The sequence below is a fragment of the Tachysurus vachellii genome, chromosome 5 (genome assembly GCF_030014155.1).
Source record: "Tachysurus vachellii isolate PV-2020 chromosome 5, HZAU_Pvac_v1, whole genome shotgun sequence".
Taxonomy (NCBI): Eukaryota; Metazoa; Chordata; class Actinopteri; order Siluriformes; family Bagridae; genus Tachysurus; species Tachysurus vachellii.
Window position 1 is genome coordinate 29842871 of NC_083464.1, and position 27942 is coordinate 29870812.

General features: G+C 38.5%; 3 protein-coding genes across 5 annotated transcripts in view; all 3 read left to right on the forward strand.

Annotated features, from left to right (window-relative positions):
• pak1ip1 (PAK1 interacting protein 1) overlaps positions 1 to 4096 on the forward strand; it is a 5714-nt gene extending 1618 nt beyond the window's left edge. For both annotated transcript variants that reach the window (XM_060869354.1, XM_060869355.1), the window contains exons 5-10: positions 73 to 125; positions 222 to 367; positions 2193 to 2290; positions 2468 to 2564; positions 3538 to 3658; positions 3763 to 4096. In XM_060869354.1, the coding sequence (XP_060725337.1) occupies positions 73 to 125; positions 222 to 367; positions 2193 to 2290; positions 2468 to 2564; positions 3538 to 3658; positions 3763 to 3875 (628 nt within the window). In that variant the 3' untranslated portion in view covers positions 3876 to 4096. The remainder of the gene's footprint in view (positions 1 to 72; positions 126 to 221; positions 368 to 2192; positions 2291 to 2467; positions 2565 to 3537; positions 3659 to 3762) is intronic.
• Positions 4097 to 5246: 1150 nt separating this feature from the next.
• Positions 5247 to 8488, forward strand: tmem14cb (transmembrane protein 14Cb). The gene is made up of 4 exons (XM_060869356.1): positions 5247 to 5454; positions 6847 to 6948; positions 7948 to 8035; positions 8171 to 8488. Exons 1-4 carry the CDS (start codon positions 5379 to 5381, stop codon positions 8229 to 8231), a joined length of 327 nt encoding a protein of 108 aa, XP_060725339.1. The 5' UTR covers positions 5247 to 5378; the 3' UTR covers positions 8232 to 8488.
• A 697-nt stretch (positions 8489 to 9185) lies between these two features.
• On the forward strand, positions 9186 to 27481 carry gnal2 (guanine nucleotide binding protein (G protein), alpha activating activity polypeptide, olfactory type 2). 2 transcript variants are annotated; one of them, XM_060871037.1, is made up of 13 exons: positions 9186 to 9897; positions 14846 to 14918; positions 15749 to 15803; positions 15939 to 16058; positions 16912 to 17009; positions 20939 to 20993; positions 21187 to 21260; positions 22305 to 22363; positions 22495 to 22615; positions 22980 to 23110; positions 24366 to 24422; positions 24708 to 24775; positions 24893 to 27481. In XM_060871037.1, exons 1-13 carry the CDS (start codon positions 9435 to 9437, stop codon positions 25037 to 25039), a joined length of 1521 nt encoding a protein of 506 aa, XP_060727020.1. In that variant the 5' UTR covers positions 9186 to 9434; the 3' UTR covers positions 25040 to 27481. The 2 variants fall into 2 exon arrangements, with proteins under 2 accessions (XP_060727020.1, XP_060727021.1); XM_060871038.1 differs by lacking the exon at positions 24366 to 24422 and having other exon boundaries at positions 9188 to 9897.
• Positions 27482 to 27942: the final 461 nt, after the last annotated feature.

The window sequence follows — 27942 nt, forward strand, 5'->3', positions numbered from 1 at the left end:
CGTAATTGTTTCGTTTTTGCATTAAATGTGTAGTGTGAATTTCTTTCCTTTTTTTTTTTTTTTTTAATCTAGAACATGGAATCTTATTGAGGGAAGGGCAGCTTTTACCAAGAACATTAAACAAAGTAAGCTTTTGAAATCTTGATCAGGTTTTTTTTTTTTTTACTTCATGCGTTGTACTTGTCTCTTGAAATGAATTTGTTGTCTTGTCGTTTGTAAAGATGCACAGATCGTGCAGTGGTCACCAGCAGGAGATAAGTATGTTGTAGCCGTAAATGATAAATTGGACGTCTACGACCTGGAGTCTGCCAGCGTCATCGGCACCTTCAGCTACAGGAAGAGGATTTCATCTGTCAGATTTATAAAGGTTTGTTTTAGGTTACTGTTGATTTTATTTACTTTTTTACTTCAAATTAAAAGGATTTTGTTTATATTGTAATATATTACTGAACTGAGCAATTATAATACATACCATCTTATTTACCGTAGTTATTTTCTTAAGAAACTTCCAACCTTGCTTACTTTACTTACATACTGAACTTACTAAACATGATGTACTTACTTGCTGTATTGACTTACTTACTTTTATACTTAAGAAATCTTAATTAATTAGTCACTTCCTATCGGACATTATTTAAGTATTACTTAAGTAATAAATTACTTAAGCGCTAATGTGCTAAGCGCTAATGTACCTACTTAACATCGTCAACTTACAATCAGAAACTTACTACTATTTAGTAACTTATTTAACTTTCTTACTATTCTACTTTATCAACTTTATAGCTACAATACTTAATTTGCTTTGCTTACTGCCCTAGTTAACTTTACTACCTATGTAATTAATCTGTACTCTAATTCTTTATATTACTTACTACTTAAAAGTAAACTCAATTACTTTATTTACTATCTTACATAACATACATGATAGTTTATTTAACATTTTTGCTGTAGTTATTTATTGCTTGACTTACTTTATTTGTTTGCATATATATGTTCTTAATTACAGTATATCGAATAAAAAATGTTGTTTGACTACTTAATGTACTTATTTACTTAACGACATATATTTATACCTTACAATATACCTTACTTTACTTAATTTATTTACTGTACATCTTACTGTACTTTAGAGCATATTTTCCTTTGCTTACTGTATACCTTAAAGGTGGGGTCTCCGATGTTTGAAAGCCAATGTTGACATTTGAAATCACCAAAACAAACACGCCCCTAACCCAAATTGGTCCCACCCCTGTATCGATAGCTCCGCCCACACATACATACGTAACCCAGGCAACTAATGGAAAGAAATGTGTCTTTATCATAGCTGAAGTGAAGAACAATACGATTGTAGATAAACAAACAAGCAAAAATGACACACAAGCATAATCATGTAAAGGACAAAGGCATATATTAGTTCTGTGTAACAAAACAAAACCAACGTTACTCACCTATCGAGAAGGAAAAAAGCGCCTCGGCGTCTTAAGTAAAGTTGGTCACATATTCACAGATTGGAGTTTCCCGAGTCAATAACTCCGGAGCTAAACGCTGTTACTACACAAAACGTGGTTGTAGCTGCGTCTCTACATTACTACGATAGAAAAGAGGTGTTATTTGTGTAGTAACAGCGTTTAGCTCAGGAGTTATTGACTCGGGAAACTCCAATCTGTGAATGTGACCAACTTCCTGCTCCTTCAGTTCTCTCCAGCGCTGGAAAGCTGATCCTGTATTAACACGTCCTACTTCTTACCTTATCGTAAGCCTTTCTTCGCTTTCTTTCTTTGTTTTTATCCTCCATGTCAATGTTAAAACCCCTTTCTGCTAATGTCACACATGCGCACTGAACACTCTCTCCGCCCATATTGACAAGACCCGCCCCTTTCTGCTCATTGGCTACACGTTTGTTTTGATTTTTGTTTAGTTTGTTGTCCCGACTCAGTTTTCTGAAGCATTTCTCAAACAACGGAGACCCCACCTTTTAATTTTCTTAGAACATCTCTTACTTACTGTATATCTTATATTTCTTAGTGTAAACTTTATTTTTCTTAAAGCATACCCTACCTTACTGTATATCATACTTTAAAGGATATCTTACTTCACATAGGATACGTCTTACTTTACTTAACGTATTATGTATTTCTGTGTGTTATTTGTTATAACGGTGTATAATGGATTGTAACATCATCCCATTGCAGAACACGCTGCTGGCCGTAGCAGGAGACGACGAACACGTTCAGGTGTATGAGCTCACCTCTGAAAAGTGCATCTGTGAGTTCAAAGCTCATGACAACAGGTGTGTTTCACTTCACATGCTTAAATTCTGCTTTCTAGGAGAATTTTTACTTTAAAAACTTTAAGTTACGTCTTTATTTCTGTCTGTGGAGCGTTTGTCGTACAAGAACGAGCATGTATAAGATTAATTATTTAATTATTCTTGCTCTCATGATGATACTGATTTGTATGTTTGTAGGGTAAAAGCACTGGACAGCTTTGAGATGAATGACTTGTGTGTGTTGGTCACTGCATCTAACGACGGATTCATCAAGCTGTGGGACTTCAGTGCAGAGGTTCGAAAGCATCACTGTGGACACTTTATTGTTCTGGACTAATAAACTTCTTTTTACTTAACTCCCACACTTATTTTACTTACCTTACCTTATGTACTTAGTTAATTTACTAACTTTATTATTTACTGCCTTATCTTACTTTGTTTACTTTTTACCTAACTTTACTTACATTTAACTGTTACCTTGTCTTTCTTACTTATTTACAAAATACCTTACTTTGTATGTTAGATAGTTTCTTCTGTCTTACTTTACTTACAAGACGTATTTTTACCTTACCTAACTTTATTTCTTTTTGTTATTTAACTTAATTTTTACCTAACCCTACTTATTACCTTACTTTACTAACTTGTTACTTATTACTTTACTTACTTATTTTGTTGTACTAATTACTTGACTTAATGATTATCTTACTTTATTTACTTATACTCAAACTTTATGCTGCTTAATTACTTTCCTTGTATTACTTACTTAATACTTTAATTACTTCCGAACATATTTTACTCGTATTACTTGCGTCCTTAACGTATATTAAAGTAAGCAAAAGTCGCTACCACTTATTTACTTAAATTTACTTGTTTACTTAAAGCCCCTGTTAAACTTAACCATCCTGTTTAGTGTTCGTTTGTACTTAATGCCAAGAACAAAAGAACATTTTTGGTATAACCCAAAGAAAGTAAGTTAGGTAGGAAGTGTAGTGTCACTTACCCCAAGAAAGGAATTCCATTCTCTTGGAGTTTGCAAAGAAGGATTTCAGTTTAAAAGTTTGCATTAGATATTATGGAGCGGAATTCCAAGTCAGCGTTAGAGGAAAAAAAAACTTTTTGGAGTTTTTGTAGTAACAACTTATTCTTAATTTTCTATATTAAATACTATGGAAACATCCTGAATGCTTTTTTTTTTTTTTTGCATCCCATTTTATTATCGCAGCAAAATATGAAGATGTTTTAATATATCTTTATTAACGTACCTTCAGAAGCATGAAGCAGTGCGTCTGCTAGGACAGGTGAACACCACTGCCCGACTCACCTGTCTGTCTGTATGGAGAAGCAGCCCAAAGGAAGAGAAGTCGGACACGCAGCCTGCGACGTCTCAATGTACGTTTGAACACCTGGAATAAAATACTACTGCCATATAAACCATAGTTTCATTTCCATCCATTGTGCTATGAATGATTTATGTTCATTTTTTGTATTACCAGCTGATAAGGAAGCTCTACTGCCACCCAGAAACAAGAGAGTGAGGATCCACAAGGAGGAGGTGGTTGTTGAAGACGCACCATCAAAAAGACAAGGAAAAAAGAAGAAAATGTAATGAGAAATGTTTCATGTGAATGCAGGATTCATGATGTTATTTCTTTTTCTTTTTTCCAGAATTGCATTGCTAAAGAAGGAAGCTTTGTACAGTTTAAAAAGTATAAAGTTTCAACCTGCTTGTATGTGGAAAAAATATTTTATCTCATTGTACATTTCCTCAAGTGTATCTGCAAAACAAATATGCTACATAACACGAAATGTTGAAACGTGAATTTATAAGCTGTTGTAATTGTCATTATTTTACCATATACATCTCTGTCCTTGTTTAAGGAATTATGATAAAACAGGCTAGAACATGCAAAAGCATAGCGTTTATAAATTATCAATATAGGACGTAAATCTACATAAAAGTTATGCATGATAATCTCTGCACCTTGCTGAGACGAAAGCACTCGCAAATGAAATAGCTGATTTAAGTAGCTGAAGGAAAACGATGCAAACTGCATCAAGGCTAATCAGAAGAGTTTTACTTGCAGAAAAATTAACACCATATTACCATATGAGCGCTTAGCAGGGAGACGTGGAAGCTTAGTGGTTAAAGTGCTGGACTACTGATCGGAAGGTCATGAGTTTGAATCCCAGGGCCACCAAGATGTCACTTCTGGGCCCCTGAGCAAGGCCCTTAACCCTCAATTGCTCAGCTGTATAAATGAGATAAATGCAAGTCGCTCTGGATAAGAGCGTCTGCCAAATGCCGTAAATGTAAATGTAGCAGCCACACCACTGTGACCGAGCTGTTACTATAGAACGAGTGCATAAAGGTGTGTAAGATTTCTAACCCTAGTCAAGATTAGGTCTTTATTAGGTTATATACTGTAGATGGAGCAAAAAAAAAAAAAGATCTATCTATCTATCTCTACATAGATAGATCTTTTTGATATAACATAGACACTATAAACATGCAAAATCTGGTCCATATTGATTGTTGCTGGATTAGCATGTTAGCATGATGTTGAGTGAAGAGTTGTGAGGGCGTGTCTAAGAAATGATTGACAGGATGGCCACGTGAACACAAACATGTATTCTGGACCGAATGTTAGCGTTTTAAGGGAAATGTCCTGAGAGAAAAGTGCTTTTTGTTTATTATTCCACCTATTCGTTTTATTTATTTGAGGAGGAAATGTGTCTGTCTGTTGTACCTCTAAAATAAACCTGCTGTTTGCAGCTGCGCTTCTGTCACAGCTACTGCTATAGAAAACGATTCAACACTTTCTAGCAAAACAGAATTGAAAATCAAGCGACATTTTTTAATTTAATGTGTTTGTTAACAAACGATTCAGATTCTTTTTAAACCTAGTTAGATATGTAAGCTATATTTAACAATACAGTATTCATGCTTTTATTTTGAAATCCCCTCTCTCCCCTTCTTATAATGGAGTCCTCCGAGTTCATCCGGGTACTTTTGACGTTTACCTGTAGACTAATACAAAGCGTGCTGTATTTAAGTTAGCATTAAGTGCTCCATAGCTTGTTTTAATTTAGATTATTTTTAGCATTTAGCATGTCTGTAGATTGGCTCGGATATGCTTTTGCTGCACTGATAGCAACAGGAGGCATTATTGGGTTCATAAAAGCAGGTAATGTTCCATTAACTACTTAACTAACTACCTAAAAGTTAACCAGCAGCCATTAATATTAATTCGTGCTTACTGTAAGAATGATTTGAATATTAAATAGACGTTTTCTCTCTTTCCCAGCTACTGTTCACTGAGGCAAACAATTTTTCAGGGGAAAGTAGAGAAGGTTCTAGAAGTGACCAGATGACGCCGACGTTAAATTAGCATATTCATCAGTCGTTATGCTCATTTGCATATCACGTGGTGTTTTCTGAAGCGTTTAATCACAATAGTAAATGTAAAAAAAAAAAATAATAATTCATCTCCTTGTTTTCTTTTTCAGTAGAAGCAAAAACAAATTTGAATAAATAAAAAAAATCCCCCAGCTTGTCATGTTCCAGAGTAAGCCAGGAAATTTGCGAACACTTATTATAAAGGTGTTACCAAAGCGCTGACACTGGAGACTCCTTCCTTCTAACTAAATGTAACATAAACATGTCCGGAAAACACGTGAACAAACAATGCAGACCTACATCTCGAAAGAAAACCTTCCTGAGTAGTGTACCTTCAGGTTGGTGGAGAGCTCCTGCCTCAAGTGGAGGAGTTTAAGTATCTTGGGGTCTTGTTCACGAGTGAGGGAAGGATGGAGCGGGAGATCGACAGGCGGATCGGTGTATCTTCTGCAGTGATACAGTCGATATACCGGTCTGTTGCGGCTCAGCTCTCTATTTACCAGTCGATCTACGTTCCTACCCTCACCTATGGTCATGAGCTTTGGGTCATGACCGAAGGACAAGATCCCGGATACAGGCAGCCGAAATGAGTTTCCTCTGCAGGGTGGCTGGGCGCTCCCTTAGAGATAGGGTGAGGAGCTCGGTCACTCGGGAGGAGCTCAGAGTAGAGCCGCTGCTCCTCCACATCGAGATAAGGTCAGCTGCTCCTCCACATCAGCTAAGGTGGCTCAGGCATCTGTTCCGGATGCCTCCTGGACGCCTCCCTGGGGAGGCGTTCCGGGCATGTTCAACCAGGAGGAGGCCCCGGGGAAGACCTAGGACACGCAGGAGGGACTATGTCTCTCGGCTGTCCTGGGAACGCCTCGGTATTCCCCCGGAAGAGCTGGAGGAAGTGTCTGGGGAGAGGGAAGTCTGGGTGTCCCTGCTTAGACTGCTGCCCCCGCGACCCGGCCCCGGACAAGCGGTAGAAAATGAATGGAAAAGTGTATTATCTCGATAGTATTCTTTGCTGTGGTATAAGAGAAATAAAACACTTCAGGATGTGCGGTGTTACGGAAATAAACAGCTACGATAGAAAGAGACAGAGCGATCTGAAAAGAAAAACAATGTTCTTGTGAATGAAATGTACTGCTTTCATTTTTCTGCTGATGTTTTTTTTCTCTCTCTCACTTTTTCCCAGGTAGTATCATGTCACTGTTAGGTGGAATAGTCTTTGGGGTTTTGTCAGCGATTGGTTCTTTCCAATTGTCTAAGAATCCGAAAAACATCTGGCTTTTATTTGGTAAGGTCCAGCTAAAAATAAATCTTATTGGACAGAACTTGTTTTTCAGCTGCAAATCAGATATTTTATTGTTTCTATAGCAATTGTTTTCTATACTTGTACAGACACTTGTACTGTGCATAAACAGATTAAAAACTGTGTAGTTGTTGATGTACAGATGAAGTTCTCTGTAAGCAGATGTTTATATCTCAGTGGTTTTAATGATTTGTAACCATTTTCTCAGTAACAATACCAGCTATGTTTTTGTTTTGTTTTGTTCATTTTAAGACCGAGAACTAAATAAAGATGTGTCTGCTATAAAATAAGGGGCTTTTTAGACCTGGTCACTTCATGCGTTTTCTGTGAACCGATAGCTATCCGATCGTGAAAAGAACAGGTCTAAATGCCCTTCAAAACTTTTTCGAGATGGATATAAATCTGATGGTACAAACCACTTCAGGAGGTGGTCTGGGACGCATTTCAGATGAAACTGGACAGGTGTAAATGAATGTGGTTGTTCAAGCCACATATGTCAGCGCTATACTCCTCCCAAACGGAAGTACGTCACTCGCAAGTGATCTTTCACCCAGGTGTCTCATTGGGCCTTAAAATGCGCTGCTGCCGCCAGCGAAAATGCAGCAAACAGTAAATGCTGTTTTTTGTAGCATAACCATCATAATGAGTTTTTTCGTCTTCTTTTTGATTGTGTTCTGAAAACCGCATAAACCAAAGCATTTCAATTACCATTACCGTTTCAATTACCCTGGAAATGAGGTAAACTATATTAGCATTTTGGGCGGGAGTAGAAAGATCGGATCGATGTCCGATTCGCCGAGACGCATTTATGTGGCCTAATGTAAATGGAACAGTTTTAACAAATCAGATAGCTATCGGATCAGAGAAAACACATGAAGTGACCAGGTGTAAAAAGGCCCTAAGTGAATCAGTTGCATTGCTCAGCGATACGTTCTTATCGAAATCTCATTTTAATCTGGTGTACTTGTGTGTTTTTGCCACTAGGGACGTACGGAACACTGGCAGTTTTGATGGGAGTAAGATTTCTGAGCTCATGGAAAATAATGCCAGCTGGGTTGATAACAGGAGCAAGGTAATTCGCAGTTCCACTGCTTAATCCTACGTTAAGAGGGAACGGGCAGAAAGCAGCACTCTCATTACATAATCGTTTTGTACATAAACAAGCGTTTGATGTCGTGCTGTATTTTCATATTCTCCCTCTTCACAGTTTATTCATGGTTTTGAGATTATTCCTGGGGTTCCTGTGGCCACGCAACAAAAACTCATGAACGAGTAAGAAGAGAGGAAAGAAAAATATTGTGGATCACCGAACAGCTCATTGCTCTCTACACCATGTTTGTCAACAATTGTAATAAATTGTCATTTTTCTAAGATATTGTGTTGTTTAAAATATTAAAAAAAAGAAGTATAAATGATTAGACCCAGGCAAATTAAACATTTTATATCAAACTTTTCCAATGTTTTCCTTTAAATGGGAATTCTTTACACGCTCAAGTGTCATTAAAACAAACTTTTTTTTACTGTATTTTTAATGCAGTGTGACTTTTATTTGTTGTCTTGTTTATCGTTACTGTTTTATTCCTATTTTATTCCTATTTTGCTAAAGAAATCATTTCCTCGTGGTACTTCGTTTTTACAAACCTAACACTTCTGTTTCTAAGCAAAAATAATCGCAATAATGCTAATAACGATAACGCATCATTAAATATTACCTTTAAAAACTTTTTCAACTTTTTATGTAGACCCCTTAACTTTGTTTTTGCAAAATAACTGTCATTGGTGTGGATATTTATTATTATTACTTATTATTATTATTATTACTATTATTATATGTTGGAACAAAACATTTGTGATGTCCTGTTAATAGAAATAATCAACTTTTTAGTGATAAGATTTAAGTCAATTATTCATCACACGACCATGTGTCTGATATATTCGATTCCTTACTTATCTTAGAAATATTAAACCTTCTAGCAAGATCATTCCTAAGTTCACTGACGGCTCATTCTTCTCCTTGCTCTTCGTTTCTAAGTGAATATTTGCCTCACATTGTTCATAACACACAGCTAAATATGTCATTCTTCAGCTATTTAAGAGCTTTTTGTTGAGTTGAAGTTAAGTGCGAGTTGCTTTCAACTGAACTGAAACACGCTTTATTATTTATTTATTTATTTATTTATTTTTTCCGAGGCTGTGCTTTTGGTTTATTTACGGTAACGTGGACCTGCAGTGTCCGCAAAGGCATCAGGTGATCTACTGACTTAAAGCGTAGGTTGACGGGAGAAAACACAAAATGACAGGCAAAAATGTGAGGAAATAATCTGCTGGGGTTTAAATATGGATGTAGGACAAGGCTAGTAGTTCGAGGATGTGCTCATTTTGTTCGTCCGTCTCGTGTCTTTTTATGGATTACTGTTACTATCATTATTATTATCGTTATTATTATTATTATTAGGCCACTTGGCGTAACCATGGGGTTGTGTTATAGTCTGCGTCCCCGGTTATTCGGGGATCTGAGCGGAACCATTTCAAACGCCAATTCAGACCCGGAGCAGCCACCCGATCTTCTCATTCCGTCGCGTCTTGGGGAATCTCGGCTCGACGAGTCCGGAGGGAACAGCAAGGCATCTCCAGCGCCATCTCCATTACGCGCCGATCAGACGCACCAGTGGGAGCGCAGGCACGCTGGAGACGCCACCGCGGATGGAGCTCTCATCCAGAACGGAGGAGGAAAAGCCACAGGAACCGCGAAGGATCGCAGCCGGAGACTAAACCTCCTTCCTACATCCAGCCAGAAAGCAAAGAACTGGGACAAACTGGTGGTGGAGGAAAAGGAGGCCGAAAAGGAGGCGCGCAAAGTCAGTAAAAATATCGACCGCGTCTTGAAAGAACTCAAAAAGGAATACAAGCAGACACACAGGCTGCTTTTATTGGGTAAGAAATAATTCTCCTTGTTTATTTTGCACATGTTTGTTTACAAAGGGCTCAGATTTTATACTTACAGCTGACCTTTCTTTTTTTTTTTTAAATTCTAACCCACGTTTAACATGATGATTAAACACCATGACGCAATATACACCACATTTACCCTCGACCGGATCACAACAAACTAAATCTTTAATGAATGTATTTTATATATAAACATAAATATATATACACGAACTAGGACAAGTTCTGTTCTATTCCTTAAAACCCTACTAGTGACGCCGTAGGATGAAAGTGACGCCGCCGCCTGGCGGTCACGTGACAGAGCCGGAAACAAACAACTCGTAAAAGTATTTGAACAAATTTCCGAATTAAATGTCGGTAGCTACTTATCCCCCAAAACTACCCAGAAGACAGCTATCCATCTTTGATCTTATGACGCGTTATATCATATATTGTATATAAAACTTAACAATGTGTCTATAAACTGTTTGGCTGAATGATTTTTAAATGTATAATATATATATATATATATAAAGTCATAAAGCATAAAATAATCCCTATATATAACATCCCACACAACACAGAGATGTTAAAGATAAATTAGTGGCTTTTGTTTGTTTGTTTGTTTGTTTGTTTGTTTTGGATACGCATAGATCTTAAATAATACCAGCTTGACAAATCGATGAATAACATTTTGTTTTGTTTAGAATAAAATACGTAGCGTATAGAATTTGTGACAGAATGACAAAACGCAGACAGGGAGCATGTAAAATCGCCATCGTTATTTGTATCGCCCAAGTTTACTCTTCAGAAAAAGTATATTATACTCAAAAATCATGTGTCGGGAAATGAGAACATGGCGAGGCTTTTTTCAGAAACACAGGATCGTTTGGTCTGTTGAAGGATAAAGCAGATGCGAGGAAGTCTTGAACGTCTATTGCTTGGATTTCGGATGATGTACAAAATTTTGAAGTAATTCAGGAGAAATTTGCGGCGATGCGGCGGTGCTTTAGTCTAGACCAGCTCTCTGAGTTCTTCATCACTCTGCTCAAACGATCCAGCTTCCAAAGCTTTCACACCGAGAGCTCCGTTATCTCGTAGATCGCTGACTCTGAAAGCCTGGTAAACTTGTACAGCTGCATTGCGTTCTGGGATTCTGGGTCCATTTATGGTTCCATGAATTCAAATTTAAACATACTTCATGTGCGACTGTGTCACAAGTGAACATTTCCATGTGTGATGTAACGAGATGCTATTAGTTTACTCGGTATAAAAAATTTCTCACCAGAGAAATCCAGTAAGTTATCGCTCTCCTCTGCGCAGTGTTGCAGAGTATCTGAAGAACTGAACTTTGCTTCCTCTGTAACTTGGTTTTATCATTCACTAGGGTTGAACTTTGCTTCTGGAGTTCCCTTAATGCATGAAGCAAAGAATTATCATTCGGTACTGATGTACGGGATCACACAAAGCGATATTGTTATCAACAAAAGGTCTTGCCAGTTGATTTGCACTAGTGTTGCACTAGTATTTTCAAACTAAACAATTTTATTTTCAAATTCTGACCTTTTAATGTAGCGTTACTTTAAGTAGACTAAACCATTTATGGAATTTGGCCTGATTTTTTAAAAATAAATTCTCGTGAGTTAGTGCCAAAATCTGTCCGCAATTGTTTATTTTTTATTTTTACTAAACTTCCGTTTACCCCAAGCTCACTTGCATGTTTGTGCCAAACCCCCATGAGGGCATATAGCACTGGTTGATGAAGGTCTTTACACTCTGAAATGGAGAACACACATTAACCTACTGTCTGGTTCGGAATTCTATAGATAAGTAATAAATTATATAATAGACTGTAAAGCTAGGCTTTAATTAAGGTGTCTGTTATAAGAGTTAGATTTGATGGACTGACCATAACCGTGTCTTTGGAACTAATTTACGCATAGAATGTCTTCGGTGCACATTAAAGTCAAGGTTTTGGGGCAAAATACGATCTAGAGGAAGACATTGGCTCATTGGCTGTTTATGTAGAAGTAGACAAACATCTAAGATTTCAAATGATGAGAATGTGAGAACTTGCCAGGGCTTGGGGTTTCATGTGACAAGCTTAGACTTAATAGGCTAGGACTTCTTCAAGAAGGTGATGTTAAATTAAAGGCGTGATTGGAGAACGCATCAGGTTTTTTTTTTTATAAAAAGGAAACCCCATGGTAGTTCTACACAGAAGCGGGAACTACGTGGAGCATGTACACGTTTATAAATCTTCAAAATACAGCTGTGTGGCAAGTAGCTGACTAAATGAGGAAACTGAATGCTGACAGGAAGATTATTTATAGTTTTGAACTAGACTCGATGGTAGTTAAGGTTTCTATCTTCTTTGTACATCTTAATCAATTCTGAGTGGTCAGAAGGTGTTGATTTGTGTGGTTTTTTTTTTTTATTTTTCACAACAGCAGCTCTGACTGTGATGCAATTTCCACACAAACGTGTTTATTTGTTGATGGAGACTTTTTAAATTTATTTCACAACATTTTATGGAAGGAGTCTCCAGTTGTAAGCTTTCTGACTGTCCAGGACAGAGCAGTCCATGCTTTCTTGGTAGAGAGGGAGAAAATAAAACCTGGGGCAGAGAAACGTTAAATGTATCTATAAATAAATTAAAAGTCTTTTCTTCTAAAAGAGGAATATATACCACTGGGACTTGCTGTTATGAGAAAATAAGCAACTTCTTCATCACACTGCTGTCAAGGAGCCTACCAAGGTTATTAAATTAAGCAATTCCTTTGGAGTCATGTGAAAACTCCACAAATAGAAATCTGTGATTTCTGTAACTATGTCACATGAAGCCTTATATTCAATTGCTTTGCACTGTTTAGCTCAAACTGACCTGATCATAACACATAACCTAACACATTTTCCCCCTCTCTCTTACTCTCCAAGTGCCACAATCACATTTAAGTATAAGTCTAATATAATAATAGAATGTTGGTATTTTATTAATCTTTTACTAATTTTTGATTGTATTATGTTTGTTCTGTAAACCTGCTTTGAGAAAATGTCCATTTACATTTTAAACTGAGAATGAGTTAAATATATTCTCTCTTTCTCACTCTTTTCTCTCTCTCTATCTCTCTCTCTCTCTCTCTCTCTCTCTCTCTCTATCTATCTGTTTCTCTTTTTTTTTTCTCTCTCTTTTCTCTCTCTATCTGTTTCTCTTTCTTTCTCTTTTCTCACTCTTCTCTCTCTCTCTCTCTCTGATATATATCTGTTTCTCTTTTCCCCCTCTTTCTCTTTTCTCTCTATCTATCTATCTATCTATCTATCTATCTATCTATCTATCTATCTATCTATCTATCTATCTATCTATCTATTTCTCTCTTCTCCTCTCTCTCTTTCTGTCTCTCACTCTTTCTTTTTCTGTCTCTTTCTCTCTCTCTCAGATATATATCTTTTTCTCTTTCTCTTTTCTCTCTCTATCTGTTTCTCTTTCTTTCTCTTTTCTCTCTTTCTCACTCTTTTCTCTCTCTCAGATATATATCTGTTTCTCTTTCTTTTTCTGTCTCTCTCTCTCTATCTATCTATCTGTTTCTCTCTTCTCTCTCTCTCCCTCTATCTGTTTCTCTCTCTCTCTTTCTCTGTGTGTCTCTCTCTCTCTCTCTCTCTCTCTCTCTCTCTCTCTCTCTCTCTCTCTCTCTCTCTCTCTCTCCTCTCTTCTCTACTTCACTATAAAGATATTTTTTCTCATGCGCACGTAGGCGAAGGAATACGGCGTCGCGAATACACCCCTTTTCCGGATGTTTGGTCGTTTATGAATGTGGGCGATACCATAGCGGAAAGGAAAGGAGGGGGATGGGGGTGTTAACACAAGCTAATGGGCGACAGTAAACAGCAGCATGGAGGGGGAATATTCTGACAACGCCAAGGTTGCAGTGGGTTCTAGTTCTGTCTGCAGTGAGAAAGGGTTTTAAACGGCGTTGATGTGTTTATAACAGGCGCGTCTTTTTTATAAGCACCCCTACAAACGCAGAGACATTAAAAGGCCAACATAGCCTGAGTTTGTCTTGTACATGGAGCTGAGTTACAGCCCCAGCCCTTGTGAGAGTCACCCAGTCACTCTGTAGCTGTTTAACCTCTATTAGAGCTTTATAACTCTAAATGAAGGCCTAAGGAACAATATATGGCCTAATGGGTCGTTTACACTGTATTACAGACATGTCACAAAACAATGAAACAAACAACATAAAATTGGAAAAAACCATAAAACGTTTTGACAAACAAAATGTTTTTCTCCAGAATTTGACGCAAAATCCCAAACTTGCCAATATCTGGTCATCAGACCAAGGTTCATATGCTGAAATCTGAAATTTCTCTTAATTCAGAAGATACGAATGAGGAAAGCCGCTTTGAGACGATGTCCATTTAAATTTTACATTGAATTGAATTGAAATTGAATAACAGAACCATGACTTAAATATATTCTCTCTCTCTCACTCGCTATGAATCGTCTGTGTCCCGAAACAAAAATAGTTGTTAAAAACAGTCATAATTTACATCGAATCTGGACAAATTATTTGTTTTATCATTTCATTTACAATGTAGGACTTTTCAGATATTCAGACATAAACTAGATTGTTTGGGGTTGGGGTTTTTTTTTGGTCTCTCTCTGTTTACATGTACATAAATCCTGACCCATATACGATTTCTATGTTTACATCATCCTCTGTAGCCTCTTTGTATTTTGCCCTAAGGTCTTTATTAAAAGTGGGACAGTATATATTTGTGATCTGCTATGACATACTTATGGACAGCTTGCTTTCTGTTAAACATGTTCTATATTTGTATAAGGAAGTGCATTATTTTTGTGATATGACGGCAGGAGTTCATATGTACAACACATGATTTCTATATTCTGAAACACAACATTTCTGCTAATCCTTTGCTTTGTGTGATGGTGTAGGAGCTGGAGAATCAGGAAAAAGCACCATCGTGAAACAGATGAGAATTCTTCACGTGAACGGTTTTAACGCAGAGTAAGTGGACTTTTACTTTCCAATAACATAAATTTACCATTATTTATTAAACGTGAATGCTCTTGTTCTTTTTCCAGTCATCCATAAATCCATTAAACATGTAATACCAGAGGCGTCTTTAGTATAATCACTCAAACCTGCTACATAAACACACTCATCCCCAAAGTCACATGTTCACCAAGACGTTGCATATCTGTTGGATATGTAGTTTTGTTACAGTACATAAACCAGCGGTTCTAGCATCTTCTGTTTTTAGCGGCAGCGCTTAGGATCTTCGAGCCTTTCCTGCAGTGACCCAGGAATGACCCGAATTTTAAGCATTTTTTTTCCCCACTTAAAACAACAGCCAGACAGAATGCAAATAAAATTTACCTGTCGGAAAAGCAAATTCACAGAAGGGAAAAGGTCACAGGAATGCGAACAATGTTTGCATCTAGAGAGAGAGCCTACTTTTGTTTTTCGTCTCTGTCTAGGTGAATTTGACTTGTGAATTGGGAACTCTCAAGTCTCTCTTGTGAGCCAAATGAAAACAAGTGATGTCTTTTGGGAGTTAAAAGAAAAGGAGGCTAATTATTAATTAGCCTTACCCTCTTGTATTATCTAACTGTAAAAAAAAAAGTCTTATTCTGAAACATGATAGTGTTTTCTTCCTTTCTTCCTTTCTTTCTTCCTTTTATTTTTGTTAGCAATTTTGGCACCTCTGACTAAACCTATATATAGCCTTAAATAGTAGTCTGCTACAAAGATGTGAATTCAGGAAACGAATTAAGTTTATTACCCGTTTTCTGCCTGCAAACACTGAGATACGCATTTTCTCTGTTTACACACAGAGAAAAGAGACAGAAAATCCAAGACATCCGGAAGAACGTGAAGGATGCTATAGTGGTAAGTGAACTTTGAGGGGATTTTATTACTGTGACTGTATTGTTTCAAGTTTTAATATGACAAAGAGTTTGGCATTTGTTTCATTCTTAAAAGTCATTATAATAAAACCCATCGAATGTTGAATTTGTGTCCTAGACGATAGTGTCTGCCATGAGCACTTTAATACCGCCTGTCCCTCTCGCCAACCCGAAGGACCAGTTTAGGATCGATTACATCAAAAGCATAGCAGCGCTGTCGGATTTTGACTACCCACAGGTAAGGGACACGTTCAGTTGGTCTTAAAGTCGGCCTTTAATTCGATCGGTTTTGACCTAAACGATATCGCAATACAGTTTAATGGAAATCCCGGAGCATCAGTCTAGCACTAATAGAGTATGAAAAGCCTTATAACAGCACTTTTGACCGATTCTGCATTCTGATTTGCCAGAAGGTGTTGAATATTTATCTAACAGCAGCGCTGGTGGAAGTAGTAAATGACAGGCCCATGTTAATGTGCATACTGGTATGTTATCATTTACAAACATTTCACTGAACAATGAAGGACTTAGAAATGTCGATATGGAGAGTTTTTCTGTATCAGGATGCACAGAAGGAGTATTTATGGAAGGAGTCTCCAGTTTCAGCACTTATTATTATTTATTTTTTTTTATAGTTTCCACCACATGAAAGTCTTAAGGACAGGAGTTTATACTTTGTGATTGTTTTGGGAAGAACGACAAGCTGTGTTTGTGCGTTTAAATATTATTAATCTCAAGTCACTTTTACAACAGTCATAGTTTGTGTTTGTTACAGGTAAAGATCGAATTTGAAATTTTCCAACACAGAAGGTTTATGCTTTGTGAGGTTTTTTTTGTCTTACTACCTTAGAGAAAATGTAGGTAATGGATGATGTGTATGTAACGCATACGAACTTGATCCTAGGTAACGTGAAACCTTGAGACCAAGGCTTTGTGTAGTCTAACGCGGCGATACCACCATTAGCACATGACCATGTGCGGTTCTCTACACACATGTAAACTTTACTATAGATTATATACACTATATAGTTTAACGCTGACCAGACGTGACCTGACACTTTTTATTTATACAACATGTATCTTCTGCACAGGAGTTTTTTGACCATGCCAAGAAACTTTGGGATGACGAAGGAGTGAAAGCATGCTACGAGAGGTCCAACGAGTACCAGCTCATCGACTGTGCACATTAGTAGGTTCTCTTCCTTACTCTTTTGTTTGTGGTGAACGGTGACTAAAATCATTGCAGTATTCTATTTGTTCTATAATAACAAGTAACTCGGACAGACTCGTATGGCAGACGCTCACATTATTTAAACCTTACAGTGATCGGCTTTAGTAATATTAGTAATATAGCAGATCATTTTTTTTATTACAGTTAAAGGAAAGAAGTCTCCAGTGTCTTCTGTATAGAGGACTTTGCTCTTATGTGACGAGCTGCATTTTATAATTCAAGTGATAACAGGAACTATCTTGTTCCATGGACCTTTTACAACATTACATATAAATGGATAAAAACTGTGTTATTCGATAACCGAAATGTAATCTCTTGCAAATTAGCCTCATTTTTTAATAGGTTTCTGAAGCTTACTTCGTATTTTTTCATGCATTTTATCACTTAATCATAGTAAATGTCCAAAGCATCTTTAAAAACACATTGAATAAAGAATTTGCTAAAAAAAACGAATAGACCCCGCAAGATCCTTGTCCCTATGCAAACCTTTAATCAGAGATGGATTCCTAAACAAGAGAGATCTCTGAGCAAATCAGTGTGTGAGTGAGAGAATTCTGAGGAAGAAAATGACAGAGAGAGTGAAGCAATGCTGGATTTTCCAGTGGCCGTGTTGTGTATAGTTCGATAGTTCTCCAATCCTCTCTTTTCGTGGCACCCTCCCAGAGCTTATATAAAAGCGCCATGGAGCCAGAGCAAACACTGGCTATTTATAGCAACTGCACTGCAGAGCACAAACTGTTTGAGTGGCCACGTGTGTGTGCGTGCAGTCAAATCAAAGTGAGTATCCTGGCAATGTGCTGTAAACAAAGGAAGGTCAGGAAGCAAAGCTAAGGTACATTGTGTGTGTCTTTGACTGGAATGAACACATTAATCATGGCGCACAAATTACATTTATTGGAGTAAAATTTGTCAAGGGGATGGCGCAAGAGTGGAAACTTCAGCGTTTGATCCCATGTTTGTAAAGCTAGACACTAGACTACGCTACGGAGGACCAGTTGCAAACTAATCACCCGAACAAAATGATGACGTTTACCATAAACTTGGCCACTCATAAAAATAAATATGATGATGGAAAGTTATAAAATGGATGAGAACATAGTGCTGTCCACCTCGATCGGTTCTGGCCATCTTGTGTCATATTATCAGCTTGAAAAAAAAGAAATAAATCATGATGCACTCCACTAACATGACTGTTTTAGGTTGTTATAGTCTATTGGCTAGCTAGTAAAAAGTGCCTGTATGAGTCATCACTCTGCCCCAGTGAATATTTGTTGATATTGATGTCTGTGTGTGTGTGTGTGTGTGTCTCTGTGTCTCTGTGTGTCTGTGTGTCTCTGTGTGTCTGTGTGTGTGTGTCTGTGTGTGTGTGTGTCTGTGTGTGTGTGTGTCTGTGTGTGTGTGTGTCTGTGTGTGTGTGTGGGTCTGTGTGTGTGTGGGTCTGTGTGTGTGTGTGTGTGTTGGTCTGTGTGTGTGTCTGTGGGTCTGTGTGTGTGGGTCTGTGGGTCTGTGTGTGTGTGTCTGTGTGTCTGTGGGTCTGGGTCTGTGTCTGTGGGTCTGTGTGTCTGTGGGTCTGTGTGTCTGTGGGTCTGTGTGTCTGTGGGTCTGTGTGTCTGTGGGTCTGTGGGTCTGTGTGTCTGTGGGTCTGTGTGTGTGTGGGTCTGTGGGTCTGTGTGTGTGTCTGTGGGTCTGTGGGTCTGTGTGTCTGTGTGTGTGGGTCTGTGGGTCTGTGTGTGTGTGTCTGTGGGTCTGTGTGTGTGTGTCTGTGGGTCTGTGTGTATGTGTCTGTGTGTGTGTCTGTGTGTGTGTCTGTGTGTGGGTCTGTGTGGGTCTGTGTGTGTCTGTGTGTGTCTGCGTGTGTCTGCGTGTGTGTGTGTGTGTGTGTGTGTGTGTGTGGTCTCTCCTGGTCACTCGTTCAGACCTGCCCATTCTTGTAGACACTCATTACCTGTTCTGCTTACTTTTGCAAATACTCTTGACTATTCCTGCCGGCTCCACCCTGTTCCCTCAAATACACTTGATCAGTCTTGGTCACTCCCACAGACACTCTTGACCAATCCCGCCTACTTGCAAAGAATTTTCTGCTAACGCCTCTCCCACAGACACATTTGACCAGTTCAGCTGGCTCCCACGAACACTCAAGATAAATCTTGACTGCTCGCCCAGACACGCTTGACCAATTCTGCCCACTCCCACAGACGGTCTCAAGCAATCTCTCCTGCTCCTGCAAACCCATTTGATCGATCCCTCCTACTCCAAGAGACACACTTTACCAATCCCACCTATTCCTGTCAGCAGCATTTACCCCAGAGATACTCTTGACCAATCCCCACTATTCCTCTCCATAGCATTTACCCCAGAGATACTCTTGACCAATCCCCACTATTCCTCTCCATAGCATTGCCCACAGAGACACACTTTACCAATCCCCACTATCCCTCTCCATAGCATTTACCCCAGAGATACTCTTGACCAATCCCCCCTATCCCTCTCCATAGCATTTACCCCAGAGATACTCTTGACCAATCCCCCCTATCCCTCTCCATAGCATTTACCCCAGAGATACTCTTGACCAATCCCCACTATGTTTGACCAATTCAATTCAATTCAATTCAATTCAAGTTTATTTGTATAGCGCTTTTTACAATGGACATTGTCACAAAGCAGCTTTACAGAACATAAACATAGAACAAAAGATAAACATAAGGAGTAGTATAAAGAATTAATATAATAAAAATTCAAGATATATATAGTTCACAGTGTGTATTTATGTATGCATGTATGAATGTATGTATGTGTGTATATGTATTTGTCCCCAATGAGCAAGTCTGAGGTGACTCAGGCAGCAGTGGCAAGGAAAAACTCCCTTAGATTGGTAAAGGAAGAAACCTTGAGAGGAACCAGACTCAAGGGGAACCTCATCCTCATATGGGTGACATTAGATGGTGTGGTTACAAATATACAAGTATCACAGAGTCCAACTGGAGCCGGTAGATCTGTAGATGTCTCAGGATTCTCACAGAGTCAGCCTTGTCTCAGTGGAGGTCCAAAAATTTCATCGCACGGAAGACGATCAGAGCATGGGTGTCTCGGCATGGGTAGAAAAAGAGAAGAGAAGAGCAGTGCATAGGGATTAACATATCTGCTGTTCATAAGAATGTGCAAGTCTAGTGTAATAGTGCACAATATGATGGGATGTGTTATGTGTACGCCTGACTAAAGAGATGAGTTTTTAATCTACATTTAAACTGTGAAAGTGTGTCTGAGCCCCGAACACTATCAGGAAGACTATTCCAAAGTTTGGGAGCTAAATAAGAGAACGCTCTGTTACCTTCCACGAATACAGACACTCTTGATCGGTCTTAATTCATGTTCATGCCTACAGGGTCTCTTGCAGAGACATACTTGACAAATCTCATCCATTCCTGCATAAAGCTTTAGACAGTTTTGACCAATCCCAGTCATTCCCACAGGTCTTTTGCCTAAAATGAAAGTCTAGTGAACATGGCCTTTGTTTGTTTGAAGATCTTTTCATGTGACCGTCCTTTCTTACCCACACGAGAAGAAAGAAACGGCTCATTGAATCCTTGCAAGGACCCCATGCAATGACTCCTGTTTATTTTGGCCTGGGTGGTTTCCTATGAGATCGCATTCCTGATTGTTGGTAATAGGGTTTGTTTATTGTCAGCGTATGACGGTTAGTCCTTCAGTTAAGCGATCGGCACGTCGGCGTACCCGAGGCAACACGTGGAGCTTTCCAAAAATACCTGAATTTTTTACGTTTTATCATGTTTGTCTCAGTATAATGGAAAATTGATTTATTTATATTTTTGTTCTAGTATTTAAATGTATTTATGCCATATTAACGGTTTGTTTCTGTGTCTTCATAGCTTCCTTGACCGAATTGATGCTGTAAGACAAAGTGACTACACGCCAACAGATCAGGTACACTTTGTTTTGCAAGATTTTTTTTTTTAAAGAGCTTTCGTTTCCTTTTAGACAGTAACTAAGAATAACTCCAGTGATAAGATCTTTTACTGTATCTACTGTGATCTTGTCCCTTACCTCGTGCTTTTGCTGAGTCACTCACATATCTACATGGTTGCTTCATGTTTATATTGTTTGTGTCTTGTTTCAGGACTTGCTGCGCTGCAGAGTTCTGACAACAGGGATTTTTGAAACACGATTTCAAGTAGACAAAGTGAACTTTCAGTGAGTCAGATTCCTGTCACTACAAAAGGAGTATGCAAAATTATGTGTTGAAAATTCCTTAAAAAATGTTCACCCATTTGCTTTAATGAAAACCTTGTTTTTTATGCTATAAAGAGAATAAAAAAATAACAAAAGCTGTTCTTTATTAAAGGTGGGGTCTCCGATGTTTGAAAAATGCTTCAGAAAACTGAGTCGGGACGACAAACTAAACAAAAATCAAAACAAACGTGTAGCCAATGAGCAGAAAGGGGCGTGTCTTGTCAATATGGGCGGAGAGAGTGTTCAGTGTGCATGTGTGACATTAGCAGAAAGCGGTTTTAACATTGACATGGAGGATAAAAACAAAGAAAGAAAGCGAAGAAAGACTTACGATAAGGTAAGAAGTAGGACGTGTTAATATAGGATCAGCTTTCCAGCGCTGGAGAGAACTGAAGGAGCAGGAAGTTGGTCACATATTCACAGATTGGAGTTTCCCGAGTCAATAACTCCTGAGCTAAACGCTGTTACTACACAAATAACACCTCTTTTCTATCGTAGTAATGTAGAGACGCAGCTACAACCGTGTTTTGTGTAGTAACAGTGTTTAGCTCAGGAGTTATTGACTCGGGAAACTCCAATCTGTGAATATGTGACCAACTTTACTTAAGACGCCGAGGCGCTTTTTTCCTTCTCGATAGGTGAGTAACGTTGGTTTTGTTTTGTTACACAGAACTAATATATGTCTTTGTCCTTTACATGATTATACTTGTGTGTCATTTTTGCTTGTTTGTTTATCTGCAATCGTATTGTTCTTCCCTTCAGCTATGATAAAGACACATTTCTTTCCAGTAGTTGCCTGGGTTGCGTGTGTGTGTGTGGGCGGAGCTGTCAATACAGGGGCGTGTTTGTTTGGGTGATTTTATATGTCAACATTGGCTTTCAAACATCGGAGAACCTACCTTTAAAACTTTAGACCGTGGCATTTGTTCCACTAGAGGGAGCCATTTTCCTGTTTTCCAGAGAAAATGCATGAACTGACCTGTTTTATTTTTCTTCCCCTCTCAGTATGTTTGATGTGGGAGGTCAAAGAGATGAGAGGAGAAAATGGATCCAGTGCTTTAACGGTATGTTTTCTAGTAACTTTTAATTTAAATTATATTATACTTTTATTTATATTTACAGACATTGCACCTGAACACGTGTTATGTTTAACTTACCTTGTTATGATTGATTAACGTTTCGTCTTATGTTTCAGATGTCACTGCGATCATCTTTGTGGTGGCGAGTAGCAGCTATAACATGGTCATTAGAGAAGACAACAACACAAACAGACTACGAGAAGCACTCAACCTCTTTCACAGTATCTGGAACAACAGGTACTTCTGTGCTCCCGCCATAAACGTTTTTTTTTTTTTTTTCCTCCCCAAAACGTTCTGTATCGATAGAAACTCATGGAAATCTAGCTGTTTGCTGATAATCTTAATATGTGGATGATGTTTACATGTAACAAAGTGCAGTCCATAAAACAACTATGTCCCGAGTGACATAATATACACTATGCACTCTACCATTTACTGTATGAATTTTAGTGTAGTGTTTACTGAAGATTTTGGTGCCTAGAAACTATTCCATTAGGTTTATGAACATGTGAATAATTCTGAAGGATGCTGGGAAGTTAAAAACGTTTTTCCAAGCATTTTGTTTCATGACCTCATGTGTCTTTGTGTTTCTTCCTCCAAGGTGGTTACGGACCATTTCTGTTATTTTATTCCTCAACAAGCAGGACATGCTGGCAGAGAAAGTATTAGCTGGGAAATCCAAAATCGAAGACTATTTCCCAGAATACGCTCGCTACACCATACCAAATGAAGGTGATCCTACTTCACATGCATCCATTTATTTATAACTCCGACATGGACCTGATTATGAAACATGACTTCGAACATGTGGGTATAAGTCTAAAAAGATGATAGAAGCACCTTCTGATGGCGTTGTTTTTTTTTATGCTGTTCGGATGCCATACATTAACAAACAAACATGGCATATTTGATTAAATACATTTATAGTTGCATTTAATGTTGGGATTGTCCAGAAAGTTTACTAGTTCTATCTAAAAAAAATAAATAAATAAAAATATTAACTTTAATAATTAATTATTAAAGGTGGGGCCTCTGGTTTTTAAGAAATGCTTCAGAAAACTGAGTCGGGCCGAATACTAAACGAAAATCAAACAAACGTGTAGCCAATGAGCAGAAAGGGGCGTGTCTTGTCAATATGGGCGGGGAGAGTGTTCAGTGCACATGTGTGACATTAGCAGAAAGCGGTTTTAACATTGACATGGAGGATAAAAACAAAGAAAGAAAGCGAAGAAAGACTTACGATAAGGTAAGAAGTAGGACGTGTTAATATAGGATCAGCTTTCCAGCGCTGGAGAGAACTGAAGGAGCAGGAAGTTGGTCACATATTCACAGATTGGAGTTTCCTGAGTCAATAACTCCTGAGCTAAACACTGTTACTACACAAATAACACCTCTTTTCTATCGTAGTAATGTAGAGACGCAGCTACAACCGTGTTTTGTGTAGTAACAGTGTTTAGCTCAGGAGTTATTGACTCGGGAAACTCCAATCTGTGAATATGTGACCAACTTTACTTAAGACGCCGAGGCGCTTTTTTCCTTCTCGATAGGTGAGTAACGTTGGTTTTGCTTTGTTACACAGAACTAATATATGCCTTTGTCCTTTACATGATTATGCTTGTGTGTCATTTTTGCTTGTTTGTTTATCTACAATCGTATTGTTCTTCCCTTCAGCTATGATAAAGACACATTTCTTTCCAGTAGTTGCCTGGGTTACGTATGTATGTGTGGGCGGAGCTATCAATACAGGGGTGGGACCCATTTGGGTTAGGGGCGTGTTTGTTTTGGTGATTTCAAATGTCAACATTGGCTTTCAAAAATCGGCGACCCTGCCTTTAACCTTATTTTAGTAAAGTAAATAATAAAACAACAACAAAAAACTCTTAAGTGCAATGTAAAAAAGTACAGCCAAAAAAAAAACTTAAATAGAAATGATTCTACATTTTTCGTTGTTAAATAATGTTCTATATGTATTAATTATTAACTTTAGGTTATGTATCGCGTTGGCGATGCAAATGTCTGCGACGCAAATCCCGCCTTTTGTTGCGTAAGTAGAAACACATTAGAACGAGCACGTTAATGTAAACGTGATTTGCAGCAACGAATCCATGACCAATCAGTCGTCTGACCAATCAGAATGGAGAACCCTACCACTCTACTACTCTGTTAAATCGTTTATTGTGCACCGATTTACTTTCAAAATTAGGATAAAATCAGTGACTGGCTTAAAAGATTTTAAACCCTTCATCCCCACATACACACGCACACACACGAGAAGAGGGAATAACGGCAGCCGATTGAAACGTGTCTTTATATTTTCGTATCCTTTTAGCAACTCCAGAACCAGGAGAAGACCCAAGAGTGACAAGAGCCAAGTATTTCATTCGTGATGAATTCCTGGTAGGTGTTTTGCTGCTCGGATCGAACCGTTTGTTCGTTAAAGCTGATACAGTGAATTTACTTTGAGTTGAACTGTTACGTCTGAAATTACAGCATCACTTTTGGCTCTCTTAACAGAGGATCAGCACAGCAAGCGGAGACGGTCGTCATTACTGTTACCCTCATTTTACTTGCGCCGTTGACACGGAAAATATCCGCCGGGTATTTAACGACTGTCGGGACATCATCCAGAGAATGCACCTGCGGCAGTATGAACTCTTGTGATCTGGTTCCCAAAAGCCAGAGCACTTTTTTCTTCTTTTAAATAAAGAACCCACTCCTAAACAAGGCCAAAACCCATGGATTATATGTGTAACTTGTTTTTTGGCAGATCCTGTTTAATTGTTTATTTTTTTTTTCCTTTAACCATTGTTAATCTGAATGGGTGGTTTTTAAAAAAAAACAAAAACAAAAAAAAAAACTTTGTCATTCCGCTAAACCTTTGCATCTTTTTATTTGTGTGTGCACGAGTTCACCAGATTGACAGTTTATCAACTAAACCTACCCTATAGCCCCACCACCACCACCCCAAGCACCCTATGAAGGCTTTAGACTGTGTCTGTATCCCCCTGTACATCATATTCAAAGCCCTAAAAAGCAGCAATCGACTTAATTTAACTACAACAAAAAATCTAACACATTTCCATCTGCACAACGAAGCATGCTGGTGGTAGCATCATTACTGTTGATTGTCTATTGTTTGATTACTTGTGTTTTTCCTCAAAAGTTCACAATAGCTTATTTTCCATCGCTTCTTGGTCTTGATGATGTGTTAGTGTCGAGTTATATAACTTCATCTTTATCTTTTGTTAATTTTTGTTTTCTCTGGTTGTTGGAAAGGGGGGCACGGTGGCTTAGTGGTTAGCACGTTCACCTCACACCTCCAGGGTTGGGGGTTCGATTCCCGCCTCCACCTTGTGTGTGTGGAGTTTGCATGTTCTCCCCGTGCCTTGGGGGTTTCCTCCGGGTACTCCGGTTTCCTCCCCCGGGCCAAAGACATGCATGGTAGGTTGATTGGCATCTCTGGAAAATTGTCCGTAGTGTGTGATTGTGTGAGTGAATGTGAGTGTGTGTGTGTGCCCTGCGATGGGTTGGCACTCCGTCCAGGGTGTATCCTGCCTTGATGCCCGATGACACCTGAGATAGGCACAGGCTCCCCGTGACCCGAGGTAGTTCGGATAAGCGGTAGAAGATGAATAAATGAATGAGTGGTTGTTGGAAAAAGGAAAACCTGTGATGAGCGTTACACCAGCCTCTTTGTTAACCAGCTTGTTCCATTACTGACCAGATCATCGTCGCAAGCATCGTCGTTTGGTGAATCTTTTCCATTAATGAATGGGGGGGAAAAAAATAGGGCATTGTGAATTGAAACTTAGTAAATGTCCCTCGCGTCTTTGGTGCTTGGACCCCTTTTATCATATAGAGATGAGTGTGTACCTATTTGGGAAAGGTATTTAGCTCATAAACTGTGGGTGTTTACACGTGCGCACACAAACACACACACACACACAAACACACACGTCCACCAGTTTTTGAAGATAGCACCACGTATCCCGTATCGTGACCCCTGACCTCCTGGCCTCTTGGGCTCTCTGCTGCTCTTTGTCTCCGCTCTACTGAAGATGTGAACACTGGGAAAAAGAATAAAAGCGCCGCACTTTTTGCACCAGGTTTTAATTGACCGTATTGTCACAGGTGGATACACTCAATGTAGCATTGAAATGTCGGAGTTAGAGCATTATTACAGACTGAAGACGTTAAAGCAACCGCAGCCCCTTTGGTCTGTCCGTGCATTTGATTTCTGACCTTGTATCACTTTGAATGAAGTTACACATACACACTCTGTTTCTTGACTTGTTCAGACATTGCAAGCTGATATTTCTCTTGCACAGATTATAAAAAAAAAAAAGTTATTTTATACAACTTTACGGAAGGAGAGGTGGGGAAAAAAATCTACTTGTAGATCTTTGTGCCTTCAATATGGCTGTACCTGTAAACAAAGCTGAGATATAAGTATGTGTGTTTTTTTATTTTTATTTTTTATCATCATTATTGTTGAGTTTTTTTGTTTTTTTTTTCGGACTGCACTGTACAGCTTGATGTCACTCTGTCAGCAGGAGGGACTGCCGACGGGGACCTACTCTGTAAATGTACTTTTTTTTTGTTGTTGTTTGTTTTCTTTGCTTGTTTTGTTTATATAAAAATGCTGATTAGTTTTAAAAAAAAAAAAAAAGGAAAAAAAAAAAATCTACAAATTCTGTATACATTATGCAAATTGATTCCTCCACCCCTCATTAGCATAACATAAAAAAAGCACCATGCCTAAAATCTAAAAACGGAAATATCAGTTGATCAAAAGATACAACCAGGTGTTGTTTTTCATAGGGACCTTTTTTCAGTATGAAGTATGAATGCAATATGTTTGTGTGTCTCTCTGTGTGTGTGTGTGTGTGTGTGTGTAAGAGTGCGCTGTTTGCACTCGCTTCTAAATGTATGTACATGTAAATTTATAGGTCTATATAAATATATATGTACATTGCTACATGTTTAATTATGTGTGTTGACGTGTATACATGCCTTTCTGTGTATACAGTGAAGAAGTGTACATGCACACATAGATAAGCATGTGTGGAGTGGAAACGAATAAATGAGAGTGCAATACAGAAAGACGTCGTGCTTGCGTCCGAGAACCCGAAGGAAGGACGAGAAGCCGTGATGTGTGATGATGGAATAAAATAGTGTTTAGCAGGAAATGTGTGATGCAATTATATTTCAGACTATTGCTTTAGCAGGTGAGTATTTTCCTGTTTACAGTCTAGCTACACAACAAAGCTGTGTTTCTTCGTTTGAACAGCTCGAAAGTTCTCCATGTGTTATCTGGTTTCCTTTCACCTTGTACGATAACCATGTGGTGATCGTACATGGTGCTCTTAGGTGTCAAGCTAAATATTGGCACAGGGATGTTTAAGTGTCATGAACAAAGACCCAACATGGGCAGCTTGGTAAGATGTGAACCTTCCCGTAAAGACAAATTACAAGCCTAAAGCATAAAACAAAACAAAACGGAAGGAATGTAAGTAAAGGTAGCATAGCGAGGAAGAAGCGTCTAGTGTCTCACTGTGAGCTGT